The sequence below is a fragment of the Balaenoptera borealis genome (genome assembly GCF_965194805.1).
Source record: "Balaenoptera borealis genome assembly, chromosome: 2".
Taxonomy (NCBI): domain Eukaryota; kingdom Metazoa; phylum Chordata; class Mammalia; order Artiodactyla; family Balaenopteridae; genus Balaenoptera; species Balaenoptera borealis.
Window position 1 is genome coordinate 9,714,011 of NC_138867.1, and position 24,173 is coordinate 9,738,183.

Here is a 24,173-nt window from a genome sequence, read left to right on the forward strand (position 1 = left end):
GGGGAAACTGATTTATGATGAATTTCTCAGGAACACATTAACGGTGCCAAGCAAACTCCCTTTGGACTAGACATTGTGAGCAGCCAGAAGAAATCTTTTCATCTCCACCCCTCCACCCCTCCTACAAGCAGCTGCTAACTAAACCTTGTCCCTGCGGCACGGGAGGCAGCTGCTGGCTGCCACCCGCCCCTCCCCACCCCCGCCAGGTCCAGATGCCCTGGAATGTGCCGGTCATCCTAAGGAAAACCATCTGGGGGAAAATGTTGGCATCTAAATGAAGACGCTTAGCCACTGACAGTGAGGTCCTCCCAGCTCACACCCACCACCCAGCAACGGACCCTCACAGAGAGTCTTTCTGGAAATTACTATTCCCGACCACCCTTTAAGGGATGCAGTTAGGAAGGAGCCCACAGAACTGAATAGCAATCAAAGAAGCTGCACAGCAAGACATTCAGTGTTCGAGGCACCGGAAAATCCTCTTTACACGTCTTTATGCTCCTGGCCGCTGCAGCCGCAAAGTCCTGGCCATGAGAAGGGACAGCCATCCTTCAGAGCCACGCCCCTCGGTGGAATGTCAACGCCAAAGAAATATAGACAGACATGCCTTACATATCTGCGGCCTCCCTTCTTCTTGCTATCACGTTCTCCTCTAACGAGGAAGTAGTTTACGAAAGAAAAAAAGGGAACCATTTCCCCCTTCTAAAACAGTACTTATGAAAACAAACTTTTAAGCTGATAGAAGAGGGAAGATACCATATTAATAGCCCATTAGAGGGACTTCCCTGGCGGTCCAGTGGTTAAGACTTCGCCTTCCAATGCAAAGGGTATGGGTTCAATTTCTGGTTGGGGAGCTAAGATCCCACATGCCTCATGCCCAAAAAACCAAAAAAAAAAAAAAAAACAAAAAAAAACAACCCCAAAACAGAAGCAACATTGTAACAAATTCAATAAACACTTAAAAAAAATAACCCATTAGATAAAAAATAGATGAATGCAAAAAACCATGGAAATTAATTCAATTCCCCGTGTGTGTGTGTGTGTGTGTGTGTGTGTGTGTGTGTATCTATCCTATAAATATAATTTGAGTCGCACGAGGTCACACAGATAGGTAGTGGTTCAGCTGGCCCACCTCAGGTCTTCCAACTGAGTCCTTCTATTCCACCTTGATGCTTTGTAAGAACAATTCAGTGGCTGCAGAACCGCGGAAACAATACTAAGCTCCTCTGGATCATCCCAACATGCCTATTGTTAAGCCCACTTCCTTGGGACACTTGGGGAGAAATAACAGATGAGAAACGGAGGCACGTATAGGAACGATCATTAAGAATACCCAGGCAAGAGAGAAAACAAAACAGTTTTGGGCATTTTCAGTAAAGAAAAAGACAGCATGCTACAGTCACTAATTACCACATGGCACTTTGCGAGGAGAGATTATTTTGCAGGCTCTGGGCCAGATACTAAAGCAAAAGAAGAAACGTGTGAAACCAAGCTCCTGCCTTATTAAAAATCTTGGTCTGAGTTGGCTCTACATTTTATTATATGTCATTATCTTCATCCTTTATGCTGAGTCATGACACCTGCAGTGTTGACAGGGCTCCTAAGGATATGAGAAAAGGAGGCTCGTCCATCTTGCCCTGCATCTTAAGGGGCCTGGGTGCCACTGAGTGCATCTGCCAGGCGTCCATTTGGAAGATTAGTGAAGAAATGCTAAAATACAAATGGTGCATCACTCGGGTGCAGAAAGACACATACAGCACAAAAGTAAACCTGAGAGATTTGTTCAATGAGCCATTGAGCACAGAGAGTCCATTTCCCCTGTGCTACCCTAAAAATGTCATACAATAATTTTTAGTAAAAGCTTTAAAAAGATTTAAGAATACAGCACGTTTCATCCTGTTTAAGCCTGACATGGTTTATAAACACCTACCAGGAACTACTCTACCACTGAAGAAATGCAGAGGAGCTCAGTGAGGACTGAGCCGTCCCCCCAAGTTTCTGGAGGACAAACTTCTGTTTTCTCATCTCTTCCTGAGTCTAGTGGAGTGCCCGCCACACAGCAGAACCTCCGTAACCAGGTGAGACTGCTGTCAATTCACGCTGTGCTGTTAGTTCTCTGCAAAGCTTGCAGATGTTCATTGCCCTCCTTCTGTTTTCACTATAAAAGTTCTGTAAGAGAAATAGACGGGTCTACAAATCTTGTGCTACAGATGAGGAGACAGGCCCCAAAGGTTAGCATTCTACCTGGGACCACCCAGGGGCCACGGGCCAGGACTCATGGAGACAGCTCCGTCCCCCAGCCTGGGCCTTTCCCAGGCCAAGCTGCTTTACGCACACTTCAGGCACACACGGAAAGCTGGTTCTTGAGGATGACGTGTACCGAAGTTGCTTGATTTCATGGTCATAAGGGTGGTCTAGGATTAAAAAGGAAGCTGAGAAGACCAACAGATAAACTAACAGATGAAAGGCCTGAGTGGGTCAAACTCACGCTTCAAGGAGAAACATTTCTCTTTTCCGGTTCTGTGTCCCCCTAAGGAGCCCTTGTGTTCACCCCCAGGCCTGGGTTTTCAGTGCCTCTCATCCAGGATGATAGCCATCTGGGCACGAAGCCATAAGCTCTGGATGCCCAGAGATGCTCGGGGTAGAATTCCCTCATCTTCCCTGGAGGAGAGGAGGGGGTCAATATGAGACAGGAGTGGGCAGGGCACAAACTTTAAAAGAACGACAGCCGTTGAGGACATGACATAAACTAGTTACAACCAACTAGGTCCAAGATGGCGGACGAGCTGACTTCCACTAGACCTTGAGCCTCAGTATACGCTCATTGTAGCACATCAACATGCTAAATGACACACCGCGGGTGCCACGACAGTTCCAAGGCTGACCGTAAAGGTCAAAAAGTGGGAGGTGGCCCAATTCCTGGAAATCCCCACCCCTTCCCCAAAATAGTTGGAATAATTCTCCCGCTCATTAGCCTATGAAATTACCCACCCCTATAAAAACTGACAACCCCGTTATCCCCGGGCCTCTCGCCTTCCGAGATGGCCCACACTCTGTCTACGGAGTGTGTATCTCCCTGCATAAACCTTCTTTCACTTTACTATGGCTCGCTCTTGAATTCTTTCCTGCGTGAAGCCGAGAACCCACACTCGGCAACTGTCCCAGGGACTCACCTGAGACCTGGGATGTGACCGTCCTTCTGCGCTCCGCTCCGCTCTCTTTCCTGCAACACACCAACCCTGCTGACCTGAGCCTCTCTCCCCCTCAGGCTCCTCTCTGACCCAACAAAGGCAACAAAGGCATTTCTCGTAGAAATCCACCCTTCACCCTTGCTGAAGGTGGGGAGGGTTTGCATTCGTTTACATAGAATCACATTTGGAACCTCTGGCAAAATGAAAACAGACGCTTCCATTCTTTAGCAGTATTTGTCTTGGGTCCACGTGACACCACCCTTCCAATTTAAGCCCTTATTTCTTTTCTTTCCACTTAAAGTCATAACGAATTTAGTAGCCGCGAGGCATCGGTTTTAGCTTGCTGCCAACCTCCTCTTATCTGCACTTTCCTGCTCTGATTTCCTTTCCTTGCAGCCGACTTTGGGGACCTCAGAGCTTCGTAAATTGAGTCTTGGGCCCCGTGTCCCCCATACTCGGGGCTGGCGCTTCCTAAGGGGATGGTCGTTTTCCGGGCTCTGGGGCTCCGTCACTCAGGCCGAGGGGGCGTGTCTGGGGGGGGGGGGAAACGTGCCCTCGTGGGAGGGGCCCGGGTCACTGCAGGGCTCCTTCAGCAGAACCCTGTGGAACAGCAAAGCCTGCTGACAACTGGGGTGGAAGGAAAATCACAGAATCTCTTCCATCTTAAATGAGCTTAGCTGGAAACCAGTATCTATTAATACAATCCTAGTGCTGAAAATAGGTCTCCGGGCTTTAAAACTCTAAGTAGAGTTTTAGGCTCTCTTTTCAATAATTTCTCTCCAACTCCTTGTGAAAAGAGGGCTGGTCGCCAGAATACAAGGGCGGGGCAGCAGAGCGGCAAGCCTCTGTTGTTGCTTTTAATAATAGTAAAGGACATTTTTTTTTTTTTTTAAAAAGGACATTTTTAAAAAACTTTTTTATTTTACAGTGGAGTATAGTTGATTAACAATGTTGTGATAGTTTCAGGTGTACAGCAAAATGATTCAGTTATACATATACATGTATCTATTCTTTTCCAAATTCTTTTCCCATTCAGATTGTTACATAATATTGAGCAGAGTTCCCTGTGCTATCCAGTAGGTCCTTGTTGGTTATCCATTTTAAATATAGCTGCGTGTGTTTGGAATCATAGATTTGGGTTCAAATCCTACTTCCATCAGCTCCTATCAGAATGACCTTGGGCACGTCATTAGCCTTTCTGAGCAAATTTCCTCACTCATAAAATAAGGGTCCACCACCTTCCTTGCAGACTGGGAAGACATAATAAGACTACGTATATAAAGCACCTAGTCTATCAGTGGCTTGGATTTGTCATTATTTGGCTATTAGACTTCTGAATGATGCTGAATTGCTTTTTTGACAGCTGGGACAATCTAAACTTCTCATTCCCCGAGGCCCGATTAAGATGAGACACAGTCATAAACTCAACCAGCTGAGTGACAGATACTTTCTCAATAGATTCAAGTCCCATAGAAAAAAGGTTCAATCCTGCTCAATGGACAGTTCTCACAGTGTCTGCCTCCTTCTCTCTGGAGTACTTATAAATATGTTGGTTAAGTAGGAAGTTATAATTACTAACGAACACCTAGAAGGTAAATTATTCATATAACATTTTCTACCTTTTACATTGTGTCGATACATTTCTGAAAAGCACACGGACTTTGCTAGCATTAGAGAGAATGGGATGGTCTCACTGCTCAGAGTGTGGTGGGAACATGCAGCACCATGGCCATCTCCCCTCACTGCACCCCCCAAGCCCCAAGCCCCACCCCCGGAACCTAGGAGAAATGCAGTCTCAGGTCCCACCCCAGACCATGGCATTTTGGCAAGATTCCCAGGTGAGGTGCAAGTGCATTGAAATTTGAGAGGCCCGGCCACTCAGAGGAGCACTGCTGCTTGGCCAGCACCACTGGTCAAGTCACACACTGTCCACGCTCCTCCCTCCATCCCTCCTGTTAAATTGGCATCTGTGAAGGGTCTGGGTTTTACCTTACTTGCCCGCTAACCAGTCATTCAGCCACAGTGTGTGCATGTGTGCGTGCGTGTGTGTGTGTGTGTGCATGTGTGTATGTATGCTTGCATGTCTGTATGGACAGAAGACACAGATCTTTGGGACAAACCCACAACTAATATTATACTCAATGATGAAAAGTTGAAAACTTTCCCACTAAGATCAGGAACAAGGCAAGGACACCCATTCTCAAAACCTCTGTTCAACATAGGCTGGAAGCCCTAGCCTGAACAATTAGGCCAGAGAAAGAAATAACAGGCATCTAAATCAGAAAGGAAGAAGTAAAACAGTTTAGAGATGATATGATCTTAGAGAATCCTAAAGGCTCCACCAAGAAACGATTAGAACTTATAAAGTAATCCAGTAAAGATGCAGGATACAAAACCAGCACACCCAGAAATCAGCTACATTTTTATACAATAACAGGGAACTATCTGAAAAAGAAATAAAAGAAACAATCCCATTTACAATAGAATTGAAAATAATAAAATACTTAGGCATAACTTTAACCAAGTAGGTAAAAGATCTGTGCATTGAAAACTATAAAATATTGATGAAAGAAATGGAAGAAGACACAAATAACAGAAAGATACCCTGTGTTCATGGATTGGATGAATTAATATTGTTAAAATGTTCCTACTACCCTAAGTCATCCACAGATTCAATGCAATCACTATCAAAAGTCCAATGACACTTTTCACTTTGCTGCACAGCAGAAATTAACACAACGCTGTAAATCAACTACATTTAAGTTAAAAAAAAAAAAAAAACAACTGTCAAAACTACTCCATCTGGTCAGCTTTCTACTGAATCCACGTGTGGCAAAGTTAACTTTAGCTGCAAAGGTCAAGCTATTCCGTTGGAAGGAATGTTGTTAAAGAAAGGAAACGAATTAGCGCTCCTATAATCAAACTTAAACATTATCCTCGACTGCTATCTTCGAAAATGGGCACCCAAACCAGAACTTGGCTGTTTCTACTCTGTCATCTTGGCTTTTTTGGTCCCTTCATTTTCATGCTTCCCACGACGCCACCCAAAAGGGTAAACAGCAATTACTTCTCTAAATTTAGTTAGCCTGGCCGAAGATGCTCTAAATCTCATTATCATCACACTGAGGGACCCGGCTAACAAAGGAACTCGTAACAGATGTCATTTAGAATCTTCGCCCCCCCCCACCCCCCCCAGTTTTCATCTTTAAGTCTTGACTTACGTAAGTTCAAAGTTAGCCAGAATAGAAAGTTCGTGGTAGCAGTCCAACTTTTGGACAAATTCATGGGGTACCACGGGCACACCCTTCTCTAGTGCTCTAGGGTGCCCTCACCAGGCTCTCCTCACCTCGAGCGCCAGGGAAGCAGCTGCCAACCATCTCCCACCAGCACACCGACCAGCCCATAATGATTGTACTCTAGTTGCAAAATCCTTAGCCTCAGGTAGACCACTATTCTTGAAGCCATTTCCACCAAGATCCTATTCTCGCTTCCCCTTAGCAGAAAACTCACCTTTGCAGCGACCCCACGTCAACAGTGGAGCAAAAGTGGTCAGTGATCCTGGCGATCAGCTAATGTGTGACACTCGCGGGCTCAGGAGGACATTGACAGCTGTGTCCTAGGACAGTGGCACCAGCAGCCATCCTCATTTCCTCTCCATCCCACCCCCTCCCGTGACTGCCTCAGGCCACCTCATTCCCAGGGGCCTTGGCTCTGTTAACAGAGGTGAAGCACATTCGGCTGGCTTCCTCCATGTGTAGTTCTCCTAGGAGATGAAGAATCTTCCCGCTACTTGCCACACATATATCCAATCGTCCACCTGTGAATCTGGTGCCCACACCTGACCGTAAGCTCTGTGAGAAGAGGGGTTTCGCTCTGTTCACTAACATGTCCCAACTGCAGAGCATGGGGCCAGCACACAGTAGGTGCTTACAGAGGCGGGGGGAGTAAATGAAAGGCCTGGAGCACGGAGGACGTGGATGTGTGCACCCTGGGAAGTCACTAAAGGCTACCACGTGGAAAAACACTATGGCACAAAAACGCTCTCTCCCAGAAAGATCGAGAAGAACAGGGCACGGTGCAATTCTAGTAACTGAACCAGTGGTCTTTGGTCAGTTTTGATGGTGTCAACAAGGAATAACCTTTAAGAAGATTTGGCTTAACTCACAAATCCCTCAGTTTTTCATCCTAAATGGGTATGGGTTCAAACATGCACTCTGTGGGGAGTCTGTGAGTGCCCTTGGGAGGGGAATCTTTCTGTGGCGTTGGCTAGGTGCCAGCTCTTAATTCAGACCCTGCGGTTCCCAAACCTTGTTCCCCAGGCTGTAGGCTGAGGTTCCGACCTCTGCTTCCGCTGCCCTCCCTGGGCTTCCCTCCTCTCCTGTGTAGATCTGGGGCCTGTCACATCCCCCTCCCACGCCCCTCCCCCAGCTCCAGGAACCCCCCCGGACGACCCGCATGACCCAGGGTACTGGTCTTTGCGCCTGGCTTTTCGACATCCACAACATGCACGTTACCGCAAACCACAGGGTACGAGTTAGGAAGAGTCCCGGGACCCAGTTCTGGCCAATGAGTTTGCTAGGGGGCTTCTGGCAAAGCTTTTCTTGCTCCTAAAAAAGATGCAAGAAGAGATGCCCGTTTCCTCCTCTGGGTACCATACATCGGTATGTGAAGACGGGACCTGCTGTGGCCAACCCACCACCGGAGAAAGCTGCTGCAGGACCAGCCAGAGACACCAGTGGGGCAGGGCCGCCCGGGAAGAAAGACCTGCCTCTCCTGCAGCCAGACCTACTCTGGGCCTTCTGCATGGGAGATAGTGCATGCCCCTGATGCCTGGGCCCGTTTGCGCCGGGGTCATCTGCTGTTGGCAGTGGACGGCATCCAACTAATGTCTCTCTCCTCACCTCCCCGAGTCGTCCTGCTGTCCTCGAGTACTGCAGCCATGGCCCTCCAGAAAGTCATTTCAGCGTGCATCTGCTTCCCCAGCTATGAAAATGCAGGGGCTGGATTACAGCCATGGTTCCCAACCTTTCGTGCCTGAGGACTTTTTTTTTTTTTTTTTTTAACCTGAGGTAACATTCACACATCATAAAACTCACCATTTTAACCGTTTAAAAATACAATTTGGTGGCTCTTTTAACATTGACTTTGTTATACAACCATCACCTCTATCTAATTTCAGAATACTTCCGTCATCCCAAAACAAAAGCCCAGGCCCAGTACGCAGTCACTCCCTATTTTGCCCAGCTCCTTGGCAACCAGGAATCTGCTATATGTAATCTGCATCTAATGCTGTATGTAATCTTCTCTTTGGATTCGCTTATTCTGGACATGTCGTATACACGATATCATATCATGTGTGGTCTTTTGTGTCTCGCTTCTTTCACTTAGCATCATGTTTTCAAGGTTCACCCAATGTCGTAACATGCATCCGCACTTCATTTTTTTATGGCTGAATAATATTGTACTATATGGATATACCATATGGTCTACATGGCAGTGTTTGGTTGTTTCCACTTTTTGGCTATTGTGAATAATGATGTGATAAATTCACATACAGGTTTTTGTATGAACTTCTATTCATGTACAAGTTTTTGTATGAACTTCTGTATTCAATTCTCTTAGATACAAACCTGGGAGTAGAGCTGCTGGGTCTCACGGTAATGCCGTGTTTACTTTTTGAGGAGCCAAAAACTACTTTCAACAGCAGCAGGGCTTCTTTTGTTTGTTTCTCTAAAAAAAATTTTTTTTATTGTGGTAAAAAACGCATATCATAAAATTTAGCATCATAACCATTTTAAAGTGCACAGTTCAGTAGCGTTAAGTATACTTATGTGTGTAAGTAGAATCATATAGTATTTGTCCTTTTGTGACTGGCTTATTTCACTTAGCATAAGGTTCATCCGCGCTGTAGCACGTGACAGGATTTCCTTCCTTTCTAAAGCTGCATAGTATTCCATAGTATGTATATACCGCAGGCATTGTGTTTATCCATTCATCCATCAGTGGATGTTTGGGTTGCTTCCACCTCTTGGCTGTTGTAAATAATGCTGCCATAAACATGGGTGTGCAAATAACTCTTGGAAACATTGCTTTCAATTCTTTTAGATATATACCCATAAGTGGGCAAGGGCTTCTTTTTAATGTAAAAATCTCTGTTGATCTCTACCTAATAGGTGTTTTGCTCATGGTATCTAGACCCTTCCAGATCTTGAGTGAAATCTGCCATCTTACTTCTCAAGAGCTCCACCTGGGAACACCTGGATTAGGTGACCTCTCAGGTATGTCCAGCTCTAAATCCAATGATTCTGTGAGGATTTCTTGAGTACAATACCATCCTCACGACTCTAGTCACATTAATGAGTATATCTCTGCCCCAGAGGATGTGCACAACCAGAAATCAAAGTCAATATCTTCCCTAGAGAGAGCTGAGGGCTCAATAGAATATGCCCGCAAGGATGAAGAATTTTCATCCTCAACACTGACCTAACCTAGCTCACCTCTTCCACCAGCTGGAAAATAAGAAGTAATCAAGTTAATAAGTTAATTAACTACATACCTTTAAAGAATCAAATTCTAAGCTAATTATTACTGATTCAATAAGTATTTTCTGAGCGCTACGCATTCTGACCCAGTTTAAGTCAAGGGAGTTTATTTAAATAGAGGGTTTAAAAATTTCAGGAAGAGTAATCGTAATGTAATAAACTCAATAAAGGGCTCTTGTTTCTATGCAGTTATTCTTCTATGCAACATTATTCTATGTAGTTATTCTTACATATTGCATCCTGTAAAATCCAACTGCTGGAGAGTTGATTTAAATTCAGTTTCTATGTTTATGTAATAAGGAAACACTCCTGATAAACAGCACAACCCTTTGAGGAACACCATAAAAACAAAAGAGTTATCTGTTCCAAGAGGCTGACTCCAGTACAGATGAACAGGGCTGTGTCTGGAGAGGAAAACCGATTGCTCCATTTCCTTTCTTTCCTCTTTCTATCTGATAAAAGGTAGAGGGGAGCGTGGCAGTCTCATAAGGAGGCTGGAGGCCTGTGGAGGGAGAGGGACCGGGAACGAGATGCTCAGAAGCTCATCCATCACACCCCATTTCCGCATCCGTTACAGAACCAGATGTTGGGCGAATACTGCCTCTGAGCCCATGACCAACAGCACCAGGCGCTGGAGGGCAGCCGAGACTCCGGCACTTTCCTTCTCATCCTCACCCCGGTGGAGTCCAGCCAGGCTCCCGTAACACAGGGATGCCCACCCATATCCTTCCTCCCTCTGTGGCACGGTGAGGTTTTGATTCACTACCTGCCAGACCCGAGTCTTCCTTGGGGCCCATCTACGTGCAAGGGGAGCTCAGACACCGAGTTCCTGGCAACGCCGTTGCCCACGACTCCTGGGCCACAAACCATCTGCATCCCACGCCAGCTGCTCTGTGTTCACTGGACAATTCTGGGCAAAACTTCTTAATGTACACAGTTGCACTCCTATTGATCACACTAAAATACAGATAGCCACAGGTTTTGGAAGACACATTTAATTTATACTACATACAACCACAGAACTGGTATTGGAGCCACCACCGATCAGTCAGCGAGGAAGGCAGTCCTTGTGCTTCAGAAGGCCAGAGCATCACTGGGAAAGTGAGATAAACGTGCAAATTTTTCTATTTGCATTTATCTTCTACTTAAAGAACCAAAACACAACGAACTAAGCTTTACCACTATTTACTACAGTCTGCAGGCTGACTGTCCATCACCCAGCTTCATGGCCTTAAGGCTTTGGAGGAAGGAGGGGGGGGTCACCACCCACAGGTCCCTGCGCCCCTTCCTTTGCTTCCTGTGTCTTGCAACATACATCGGACACTGTCTGGTTAACGGGCTAACGAATTAAGCTCTCTAGGTCTATCTTATTATATCCCAAGCACCTAGATCTGTGCTCAAACGTATAATGGATGAATTTAAACTAACTGTGACAAAAGGAACATGTGGCTTCAAAAGATTCCTGCAAAAAAAATCCTCCAGAGGCTGAAGTTAACACCAATACAAGCACAAGTGAACAATAATAAAAGAGAAGAGCTCTCGCTTCTTGTCCTGGCACAAGTGTTTCATGAACCACATTACAAACACCAAAGATCTAATCAGATGTGACAGGAAGCCACCCTTCTCCATAAAACCTGAAATCACCAGGAAGGACATTAGAAATTTAGATTTACATTGGAATCATTCATGAGAAACACTACCTCAAGGGTATTTGGACCTTGAGATGTTAGCTAATGATAATAAGAAGTCATAATGGTTAGCAAGACATTTAAAATATTGCTTATTTCACCTTGATCTAAAACATTAATATCCATTTTGCATACCTTTTACAATGTATATAATGGTAGCAAAATATGCATGTATAATTTTTAAATGAATATATACACATGGAGGGTGCAGGCAAAAAGCGTTTTTTTCAATTGATGGAGTGCATGATCAAAGTTTGGGGCCACACCCCTGGCACAAGGCATCCACCTGACGGGAACGCAGGCTGCTGCAGTGCTCCGCCTGGGCAACCATAACGGATCGCACAGAAGCAAGAGTCATTTGCCATGTAGGTCTCACGGTTCATAAGTTATTGAGCAACAATTGCTGTTGGGATGTCATTGGAGCCGGGCACCACCCACCGATGCCTCGTGGCATTGAGGTGCTGCCTGCTTGTCATGGCTTGAATTGTGTCCCCACCCTTCACCCAAGTCTCTTATGTTAAAGCCCTAACTTCCAGTACCTCAGAATGTGACCTTATTTGGAAATAGAGTTGTTGCATAATTAGTTAAGGTGAGGTCATTAGGGTGGGCCCTGATCCCGTATGACTGGCATCCTTATGAAAAGGGGGCCTTGGACACAGACACGCACACAGCAAGAATGCCATGTGAACACTGGAGTTACGTTACCACCAGCCAAGGAACCGGGGGACGCGTCTGGAACAGATCCTTCCCTACTGCTTTCAGAGAGGGCAGGGTCCTGCTGACACCTTCATCTCAAACATCCAGCCCCTACGTGGGCAAACCTGACAGTGAGAGCTGCCGAACAGCAACTAGACTCTCCCCGTTTTCCTCACCAAGGCAGACAGGACCGTCCATTACTATTTCACGTGGCTATGACCTCCCTCCTCCTGTGCTTTCTATTCTGAGGATCTTGTTGTACCTTTAAGATGGCTTTTGCCTGGAGGTGGCATCTCAGTCCACAAGCAGGTGACACCAGTTACCCCCATCACAAGGACATCCCATGTCACTCAATGTCCCCACCACACCGAGACTCTGCCTTTGGCCGAGGGCAGGGGTCTGTGGCCCACGGCGCTCCAGCACCCGGGTCAACTGTTGCTGCCACGTCATGCATCCTGCCTGCCGACACAGGCCATCCAAACGGCACAGAAGCTGGGAGCTGGCTGGCACTCAGCACTCCTAGTCCAACGGCATCTCCACACATCACAGGGAGAAAGATACATCCCTCTTAAAAGGCAGCTGACAACTAGCTTGGATATAAAAGATGATATTGTTGGCAAAGTAAGGATGATGTTGAAATTGGCTCGCAAGCCACATGGTTTAGTTCAAGTTCAAACATGCAGATAATGGCTTAGATAAAAATTCCCAGGCATATAGGCTGTGCCATCTTTTAACTTCAGCATTTTCAATTTTCTGTTTCTTATCTTCAGAATTAACTTTAACTGAGAGAACCATTAAAAATGACCATAGATTACTATTTGATATCCGTTAGGCACTGAATTGTTCCCCACCCCCAAATATATGAAATCCTTACCCCCAGTACCTCAGAATTTAACCTTTTATGGAAATAGGATCTTACAGAAGCAACTGAGTTAAAATGAAGCTTTTAGGGTGGGTCCTAATCAAATATGACTGATGTCCTTACAAAAAGGGGAAATTTGGACACAGAGACAGACATATACAGAGGGAAAGTGAAGTGACACAGGGAGAAGACCATGTGAAGACAGAGATCAAGGTGATACACCTACAAGCCAAGGGATGCCAAAGATTGCCGGTCTCCATGTAAAGACATTCCTTGTTTTGCAATTAATAAATATACTGGAGGAAACTGACACTGTAAAACCATCCTGTTTCTCCTTAAATTTTTGCCCACTAATCGTAGCATCCGCCAGTGGATCTTGCTGACAGCCACTGTGATGTTCGCCTATTGGTGATATTCTAGTTCCCGCCTTCCTTACACCAATATTAATTGGAGCTCTTCTATAAAGAAGAGCTGCCCCTTCTCATTTATGTATTCAACTTATTTATATCAGTGTGGACTCATGGATATCTATTTTACTCTATGGGTGATATTCCAATACTATCATTATTTATTTTATCACAGATTGTTCCATCTTTGCCACTAGGTGTGCCTTCAGGTTGGCTTCTGTGTTGTTTTGACATGTCCCATCCTTTCTGGAATTTTCCTTATGTTCTGGCGCTACAAGTTGTTCCTGGCTCATCTGGTATTTTTCCAGCCCTGGTCCTGGAATTAACTACTTCTCCAAAACACCCTCGTTCACTTGACTGGGGAATGTTTAGAAACCAAGATCCTGGCCCTAGGAATGCTCATGGCTACATGAGTTCTTTTATGCTGGTGAACACAGTTGGGAAGTACAGGTGTGTACACTCATCCTCCCCCATGTATATTTATTTATGTATGTATGTACATGTCTGTATGTATCTACTATCCATCCAGCCATCCATCCATTTAAAACTATGAGTTCATACTAATACCTCCAATTCCAATTAAACACCACAAAGCCATTTTAGTCTTCCCCCTTTCCTATTTGTAAGCTTCTTTCTCTAACAGTGAGAAATTTGACTCTTTATTAGCCACAAGATATTTACTTGTTTGTTCAATTGTAATATACACATAAAGCAATTTCAGAATTGCTAACCCAAACCCCTGAAGACATATTTACTAACTGGAGTGTAGCATTTATGCACAGTTTTTTGCATTTTTTGTCTTTAGCCTTATAGTATCCAGTCAAAATACTGTTTCCCCAAATACTATTATTGTACTTAGGTTAGGTCGCTCTCCCACCCACGCCTTTCAGTTGGTAATAGTAGCCTTTGTATTACAATTAGATCCATCTGTTACTGTGTGTGTATTCCATCTTGGATCTCTCCCACATTCTGGATGATTGGAATTGTTTGCTTATCTTGGGGGTATGTGAACACAAAGCAGCACCACAGCCCTGGGTCAGAGCTGTACAAATTGCCGAGCTCAAAGAAGGGCTGCTCCCTTCCTACCCTTATTGCCCCATCCCCACTTCCCTCTTCCTTCCATCCCTTTCCTACCCACCCCCAGTCCACACACAAACCCTTCCATTTCTACTTTACTCTTCCTGTCACCTACCTTTTTAGATATTTTTTTTATCAAGCTCGATTCATGGTAGGACCTCAGTACTTGTTCACCACTACACTGTTTTTTAGTGAATCCTACTGACTACTGAAGTCCATTCTATGCTGCAATTTCTCTTTTACATAATGAAACTGGGCACTTCATCTTAATATGCTCAACAGAAGGCTTTGAGGAAGATCAGAGCTTTCCTTGATTGGGCCAGTTCTGAGATGGAATCCAGCAGCCACTCAGGAAAGTATTAGCTCGTAACAATGAAGTCTCTTAATCTGTTTCGATATGAAGAGCCACAGGTAACTAGAACTCAGCTTGATGGAATTCTTGGGAAACATTTTCAAATTTGTGCTACATTATCATTTTTTCTTTTTTTAAATGAAGCATTTCAAAACAATTTGGTGGCAGAAGAAATTATTTTATTATTATATATGAAAAGTTACAAGATTATGGGGAGTAAGAGTAACATAAAGACTTGCAAAAAAAGATTACAAGTAAAAGTGTTTGGGGGTTTTTTTGGGTCACATAATAACCTCTTTAACGCTCCAGTTGTTCATTTTCTCTGTAATCAGTACTTGATTTACTGATTGTGGAAGGAAGCCACCAGAAATGAGTCAGTAAATACAAAGCCAATTTTAAATATCTGGGAAGGAAAGCAAAGAGTTTTGCAAATGCAGCTCTAAGGAGGAAATTGGCATCTGAGACTGGGCACTTATTTGCATATCTGAAGAACACTTGGATCAAAACATGAAAAAATACAGAACTTTAGGATTAGGGTGATATGAATGTTGAAGTCACATGCCATGACATTTCCAAGGGAAATTAATGTAAAACCTTAAATGTCTGACAAATTCTGGAAATAAAGAGGTCTTTCCACATGTAAAGTAAAACCAGCCCAGTGCCCTGAAACGCTGTTGTAAGCTGGAATTAGGCCATCTACTGATGGTAGGGCTGCATGGGTGGGATTATGGGCTTGAGGACTATGGAATAGGTTATGGGCAACCCCAGAATCAATAAGTTTATTTTACAGAGGGATTTGGATTTACAGTCTGTTGATCCTAAAAATATTTTGTCAGTTCAGGGGGCTTCTGTAGCCTATTAAGGACATAGGCTTCCAAGTCAAGACAGGGTCAGGACTGAATCCTGGCCAGACCATTGACTGGCTACATATCGTTGGGTCAGATAACCTCACTGGGCCTTGGTTTCTTCATCTGTGTAATGGGCATAGTAATACCAACTTTCAGGTGGTTTGCGCATTAAACCCAATGGGAAGCACTTAGTAAGTGCCCAGCACAAAACAGGCGCTCAGTTGGTACACACAGCCCAGGGGCTAAGAGTGGGGGACTATGGACCCAGCTGCCACTCTGGAATGCTGGCTCTACCACTCACTCGCTATGTGCCCTTGGAAAAGTCACTTAACCGCTCTGAGCCGTTGAAGTGGGAGTAGTAATCTGGAATGAGGATAATAATCAAGAACCAACTCACAAAGAGGGATGAGAATAGAGCAGTTGCAAGTAGTTCAAATGAAAAAACATGGGCAGAGCACTTAGAACAGGGCCAGGTTCGCTGCATTCTGTAACATTATCAATGACCATTATTAACTATGACTATTCAATTAGCCCACCAGAAAAACGGGGAGTGCATGGTGATGGAAATGACCTATTATACAGAGTACCAGGTCTGGTGTAGGGGTTTGGAAGAAATTGTATTGGCAACATATATGCCAGTAGCTTCTGAGTCTGCAGGGGCTTACCCCTTCTGTCAACGGCGTGTCCGGTGGTTTAACCCACAGCAGTAAAGAGAGAAGCCAAAGTCCAGAGGACAAGAGTTAACGCACCCATGAGGAACACAGTACAACAATTTGACTGCAGGGAACACACACACCCTTGCTCATATGCAAACCCTGCCCTGCAGACCGCCTGCTTCAAAACACTTCATTCCAACCAAACTTCAAAGTGGGTAAGATGCTAAAATCTAGAGAGCTGGGTGCTCTCCCCTTTCTCATGCAATCGTTCATCCTCTAGCACATATATTTAAATTGTACATCTTCCATAAATGCTGTATTTCACCTCATGAGAAAAAAAATCAATAGAAAGAAAACTAATGGGCTGTTCTGTCCTTATTTCTAAACACGCTAATAAATTATCATCTGTCACTGTATTGACATTGTGTTATGCAGAGAAATAGCTGTTTGTCCCTTATTCCACTTAAACTCATGCAGAAAAGCACGTTTCATTAACTTTCCAGGATTTTTTCCCAGGCATGGCTCTCTGTCTCATCCTCTCTTCCTTCTTAGGGAACCAGTGGGTATGAAGGGAAGTGACATCCTGGGTTTCCTAGAGGAGGAAATGACTACAGGCCACATGCTTTTATCTTCGGTTCCAAATCCAAGAATGTTCTCAAACACTGAACTAAAGTTTCGTTACAACTCTTATGCAGGCGAAACTTAACCTGGACTGATCCAAGTCTGTAAATTTTTAAAATGCATCTCTGCTGGTGTGAACATCATACACAGATTAGGCTGCCTGAGACCCCACTACGGGTGCTGTATGGAATGTGTACGGTCTTATACTCCTAAAACCTGCTTCCTCTCCTAAAACAACAGAATTTCTGAATTCTGAAATAAATTAGGCCCCAAGGTTTTCAGATACAGGACCGTGGACCTGTAGGAGAATTCCTGATGTTGTTACGTGCCGAACACAGCTTTGTGAAGATAGCCAGTGGAAAGAAAATTCTAGAATTTTCTTTAAACCACCTTCTCCTTTTATAAAACCAGAACTTAGGCAGAACCTTCCCGTTGCTCATCTCATGATTTAAAATGGGCAATAATCACTCAGAAACTTCACCTCAAATTTTGTCCTCCCCTCCAGTGACTGCCCTGTAAGTCATATCACATGAGGTTTTACAGAAAATACCCAACGGCGCAGCACATGTGTAAGTAGACACGTGGGGTCACCAAGCACATGCACGTCCTTCTTAGGGGGTGCGTGCTGTCGGCAGCTACTCTTATGGAAGCCTGCCCTGCTCTGGACCCCAGACCTGGGTTTAGCTCCTGCTCGGTATGGCAAGCGTGTGGCCTCTGCGGTCTTCAGTCTCCCACGTGTAACCCAGGGAGCGTTCCACCTGCTATTCAGGACTGTCGGAATGAAGTACAGAAACACAGGTTGGCTGCCCTCCACACTTCCTTTTCCTCTGACTGAGACTTGTCCGGGGGCGAGTTATAAGGCAGAAAGCTTAGTGTCCACTTTCCTTTACATGGACAAGCTCACAGACAGGTGCGCATTGGTGGCGCATGTTTCTATGTTACAAGGTGGAAGGAAATGGACTTGTATCAAGGTGGTTGGACCAAACTTGACATCAGAATCACCAAGGAAGACAGGTGTAAACAGAGATGGTGGTGTTGTAGGAAGATGAGCTGGCGGGGACCTGGGGAGCTGGGGGCAGAGATGTCGTTTAAGGGCACTCGGTCACTCATAAGGGTGTGGCCTCAGTGATTCTGCTTGGCTGAAACTGGCAAAGCCCTAACGTTTGTAAACATTATTTAAATCAGTAGTTCTCTGCTCTCACTGCACAGAATGCCAGGCCCAGCCCAGAGATTCAACTAGCATGGCATTTTCAAAGGTCTGTGGGCGATTTCAGTATGGTAGTGGGGGTTCAGGGCTTCTGCCCACAGACAGATGGACCCACTCGGATTTATGCAGGCAGAGGGCGTCCTCTCGATGCCCTGTTTCTCCCGTCTGGGAACACAAGCCCCACCTCACTGCTCAGGAGAGGAAAAGCACACAGCACAGGGCCCATGAAACCCAGGGGTTATCAGAAACACGGAGCAGAGAACAAACGTTAACGTTTAACTGAATAACGGTGATTTGTGAGACATCTCAAGGTTCGCCAGAACTCTCCTACCTGGGGCTTTCCCACTCTTGGTCGTCTTTGTCCTTTTCTTCTCTGGTGTCTCCAGAATGCGGGTGTTTCTGCACAATTCGCATCCCACCGGCTTTCACTGCAGTGAAGACAAAGAGGGTATGATCAGTGTGGACACGGAACCACCGGACGGCAGGGGAACTAGCTCGAGAGTGTGTGTTTGTCCCATGGTCCCAGGTTAGTCCAGATCAGCCGGCGGCGACGGTGATTAACCGCAGAGGTTAAGGCTGTCAGAGGGAGATTCAATATGATGTGACACTCAACGCTGTCTCTTACTTCAGATCCACTTAGAAAGTTTCCAAGGCTCCTCTGTTTGTCTGGTCTCCTTTCAAGTATTTGGTAAGAGCAGTAGTGCAACCAGAGTATAAACCGTGTGGACACAGTGGCTGCTTGCTTTCGGTTATACTCAGCTTCTCGATGCAAAAAAAACCCCACTTAATCCCTGCCTGTAATATTTTCTCAAATGCAGATGGTGCTTTCGAAGGGGCGACACAGCCACAGGTGACACAGGACAGCTGCTGTGCACACAGCCAGAGTCCACTCCGGTGGCAACCTTTCCCAAACTGTGCTGTGAAACCCTAGAGTTGGCAGAAGTTTATTTGGTTTTTAAAAACAGCCTTAGGGACATGTAATTCACATACAATATAATCCACCCATTTAGGGTGTACAGTTCTCTGGTTTGAGTGTATTCAGAGTTGCACACGATCCTTTTCAAACATGTTCATCATCCTAAACAGAAACCCATCACCAATCCCTCCTCTCCCCCTGCTCCTAGCAACCAGTCACCTGCATTTGCCTCTTCTGGACATTTGACATAAACAGAATCATAAAATACATAGTCTTTGGTGACAGGCTTTTTCACTTAGCATAATGTTTCCAAGGTCCATGCATGTCACAGCCTGTGTCAGTACTTCACTCGTTTTCATGGCTAAATCATACTCCACGGCACACGTGGTGGACCGCATTTTGTCCTCCATTCACCTGTGGTGGTCATTTGCATTGTTGCCACTTTGGGGCTACTGTGAATAATGCAGATATAAACAACTGTGTATGTACAAGTTTTTGTGTGGACACATGGACATATACCCTCATTTCCTTGGTACATATGTAGGAGTGGAATAGCTGCGTCACATGGTAACCCCATATTTACCCTTTTGAAGGATCCCCAAAGGCTTTCCAAAGCCATGGAACTGTTTACATTCCAACCAGTAGGGGTTCCAATTTCTCCACATGCTCGCCAACTCTTGTTATTGTCTATCTTTTTATAGTTATTCTAGTGGGTGTGAAGTGATGTCTTATTGTAGTTTGATTTGTATTCCCTTAATGGCTAGTATGTTAATAATGTTTTGCAAGAGAAAAAAATGACAACAGAAGTGGGGATTCTAGGACCTATTAATTGTGGGAAATGCGAGGTTGAAAAATTAAATGTGTTTCCTCAAGACAGATTTTCTGCCTTTAGTGTGCATTGTAAGCTTTATATGGGGCATATAATGTGCCATCTTTCCCAAGTGTATTTCACCACAGAACTCCTCCCCCAGGGAATGCTGGTTATCATTCTTCAGGACTCTAGTGTTCCATGGGATAAAGTTTGGAAATGCTGGCCTTACATCCAAAAAGCCAGCCCCACATGGCAGTCGCCTGTGCGTGTTTTAGGGTCAGCAAGTCCCTCCATGTCCTCAGCTATATGGTCTTAGATTAGTCAGCCTCTCAAAGCCTCAATGCTTCATCTCCAGAAAGGGGACAAGAGCCACGTCCTAAGATGGAGAAGTTTAGATGAGAAGAGAGGCTGTTGAATCCTAACCCCCAAAGTGATGCTGTTTGGAGGTGGGGACTTTGGAAGGTGCTTAGGTCATGAGGGTGGAGCTCTCATGAATGGGATTAGTGCCCTTACAAAGAGACCCCCGAGAGCTCCCTCACCCTTTCTGCCAGGTGAGGACAGAGCGTACAGCCGTCTGTGAACTAGGAAGCAGGACATCACCAGACACCGAATCTGCTGGTGCCCTGACCTTGGACTTCTAGCCTTCAGAACAGGGAGAATGTCTGTTGTTTACAAGCCACCCAGTCTGTGGTATTCAGTTATAGCGGCCCAAAAGGACGAAGACAGAGGTGCTCAGCAGCTTCCTGGCACTTGACAGAAAGTAGAGTGTATTAACTGAGCTCACTGACCCCAGGTTCGGGTGTGGGGCCCAGGGTGTTCACCCTCCTTCCTCAGGATAGCCACTCCGCGTCCTGCCACAGCCCTGCTCTGACCACACAGTACAACCAGCTTGCCAGGCCACATCCTCCGGTGTTTCAAATTACGTTGGACCCTGCTGAATTCTGAAAGCCCAGGACTGGTTTCTTTATGATGCTGCGAACAGGAAGGAGAATGTGAAACACTCTGAGGCTTATACACTTCGAGTTTATTAGTTTTCAATTTCCCTGGGAGGATTCAGGAAGCTGACAATGCCTGTTGCATGGCCAGCGGTACCCAGCTGCAGTCCGTCAGAGGAAAGCAAAGCAGAGGGCATGTGAAATAAAGGCCCGTGTTTAATGATGCGTCTGCTGGTCTGGTTTTGGAACAGGAGTCTCCCTGCTGCCACCATCACTTCTTTTCAGTGGGAAGGGGACATTTACTTTGTTAAGAAGGAAATATAACCCTGTCCAGTAATTCTCTCAACAATCTGCTTTTATCCTGACCGATTTTTATTCCGATCGTTTTTATTTTTCATTTCTAGAGCTCTTCCCCCCTCAAATCTGTCTGGTCTTTATTTGACAGTGCGTTACTCAGATCTCGTGTTCTTAATTCTTTTATGTATTTAATCGTCTTAGGCATACTTGTCTCATGGTTGTATATCTAATTATTTTATTATCTGAGGTCCTCGGGAGTCTCATTCACTGTTCGTTTTTCTCTGATTCTGGCTCTTGTTTGAGGTGAGTGTGGGCCATGGGCTTGTCTTCAGTAAGCCTTTAGCTGTGGGGATCCTCTGGGGTGTGGGGTGCAGGCAGCATCCCTTTGGAGACATGCTGTACATGCTTCTGTCAAACCTGGCAATCCTTTTTACATTAACTGAGAACAGGAATGGCCAAACAGTGTAAATTTGAACTCATCGCCCATGTAAAGGCAGGCCTGCAGTTTCAAATTCTCCAGGAGCCTTTGTTTGCCATCCAGAGGCCAGGCTGAAACACACCAGCTTCCCCACCACCCCTCTGTGTTGCTGGACAGTTTTTTCCTGCACCCTTTCTCCATGAGTTTGGCCTCTGAGCACCAGCTTTCAGCTGGGGTCTTGGGTTAAATGAGGCCATAGGGGTGGGGCCCTAATCCAGTATGACTGGTGCTCTTATAAAAAGAGGAAGAGACACCAGGTCACTTCCTGCCTCATGTGGGCCCAAGGCTCAGGCTAACTGTTCTGAATTTAGCTACTTTTTTGGGTGTGATTCCTACAGATTTCCCTCACTTTGGGTTCATATTAAAAAAAGAAAAAATAAGAAAACAAAAATACCATTTGCAGGTGGCTTATCAAGATTTCCCAGGTTATGTAGCCTGCCAAACCTTAAGAAATGGAGACTGAAAATAAAATTCTGTAATATATTTAAGATAATTATCTACTCACTCTCTTGAAATGTAAGATTATGAATGTTTTTGGCCAAAAGAGGAGGCTAGAAGAACTGTCCCACTAAATTTTTTTAAAATTCATTTTCCTCCCCCATTTATCCCACCCCTATCCCAGGCCCATGAGAAACTGATTGAAGGTGCTGTTATGAGCTGAACTGTGATCTCCCTAAATTCACAGGTTGAAGCCCTAATTTTCAGAACTTCAGACCTGACTGGATTTGGAGACAGGGCCTCTAAAGAGGCAATTAAGTTTAAATTAGGCTGTTATGGTGGGGCCCTAATCTGATAGGACTGATGCTCTTATCAGAAGAGGAAGAGACACCAGGGATGCACGTGTTCAGAAGAAAGGCCACGTGAGGACGCAGTGAGAAGGCGGCCGTCCGCGAGCAAGGAGAGAGGCCTCAGGAGAAACTACACCTGCCGGCACCTTGATCTTGGACTTCTGGCCTCCAGAACTGTGAGAAAATAAATTTCTGTTGTTGAAACCACCCAGTCTGTGGTATTTTGTTATAGCAGCCTTAGCAAACTAATACAGATGCCCATTTAAAAATAATCTCTGAATCATTTCAACCTGGCAGACACAAAAACCTTAAAACTATAAATCCCAGGTGCGTTCTATAAACTGACTAACAGTAAAAAGAGTGTACAACTGACTACAAAAGGAATGGAGGACGAATGTCAAGGTGACGTTCGAAACAGTCACATCTCGGGAAGCTCACAGGGAGTCTGTCCACTTCTCTGTTGACGTAAGTACACACGTCCAAACCCAGTCACCCCACATTAGCACTTCATTTAATCTAGTTTATAAAAACAATTAACTTCATCAATCTCTCACAGTATGTGTGGTGATTAATGCAGCAATAAAAAGTGGCAATAATAATAATAACTCAAGGCTGAGACAGATTCATTCTCACTTGCACGACTGCCAAAAAATACGACAGCACATATTTATCGAATGTTTTATTACTGTCTCCAGGACTCTTCATTGGAAAAAAATGCAAAGGCAGAGTTATTTCTGCAGAAATCTTTGCAGAATTCTTTGTGAATGTTAAGTATTTTTCTGAGACATTAGTAAAAAAAAAAAAAAACAACTCAGATTTTTGTTGTGGTGCTTGTTATTCAAATGTGAGCTTCAAATTTCAAGAATAACAAGCTGCGCAGTGGTTAAGAATCGGCCTGCCAATGCAGGGGACATGGGTTCACTCCCCAGTCCAGGAAGATCCCACAGGCCGCGGAGCAACTAAGTCCGTGCACCACACTACTGAGCCTGCGCTCTACAGCCTGCGAGCCACAACTACTGAGCCCACACGCTGCAACTACTGAAGCCCGGGTGCCTAGAGCCCATGCTCCTCAACGAAGAGTAGCCCCCGCTCGCTGCAACTAGAGAAAGCTGGTGTGCAGCAACGAAGACCCAACGCAGCCAAAAATAAATAAATAAATAAATAAATTTAAGGCGGGGGGAAGAAAAAGAATAACAAGCTTCCTCTTAACAGGAGCGCCAAGCTGAAGTTAAGGGCATGGATACTGGAGCTAGATTCCTGGGTTCAAATCCCAGCTCTGCCTGTGTGTGTGTGTGTGTGTGTGTGTGTGTGTGTGTGTGTGTGTGTGTGTGTGTGTGTTGGCAAGTTGCTGGCACTGTCTCAGGGTCCCGTCTGTGAAGAAAGGGTGGCAGTGCTCTCCCCCCAGGGGTTCTCTGAGGACTGAAGGAGTGAGCCCATGTGAAACACCTCCGCCAGGGCCTGGTCCCCATGAATGCTCAACTCTTAGCTACTCTTAGGAGATGGGTTTTCACAACTAGCATCTAGCACTTAGAGAACCCTCCAGTGTGCGAGTCCTTGGTGGTTTATCACCTCCTCCCCACAGTTTCCTCACGTGTAAAGTGGGGATGGCAGGACCGATGTACCGGGTTGTCGGGGAGTGAGTGACACACCCTGCAAAGTGCTCGCCCACCATGGGGCGCTCCACTGCCCTGGTCAGCTGACCACCTCCAGGACTGTCGTCAGGATCTCACCACATCTAAGTAAGTTCTGGAGAACTGCAGATCCTGGAGAATCCTTCCACTCTCCACGCCGCCACATGCCAGGC

At 45.3% G+C, this 24,173-nt stretch overlaps 1 protein-coding gene across 1 annotated transcript in view; it reads right to left on the reverse strand.

The window, feature by feature from the left end:
* The window catches only part of DAP (death associated protein), a 60,932-nt gene that overhangs the window by 29,770 nt on the left and 6,989 nt on the right, over positions 1–24,173 (reverse strand). The window contains exon 2 of the mRNA XM_082382611.1: positions 18,476–18,572. Coding sequence (XP_082238737.1) covers positions 18,476–18,572 — 97 coding nt within the window. The remainder of the gene's footprint in view (positions 1–18,475; positions 18,573–24,173) is intronic.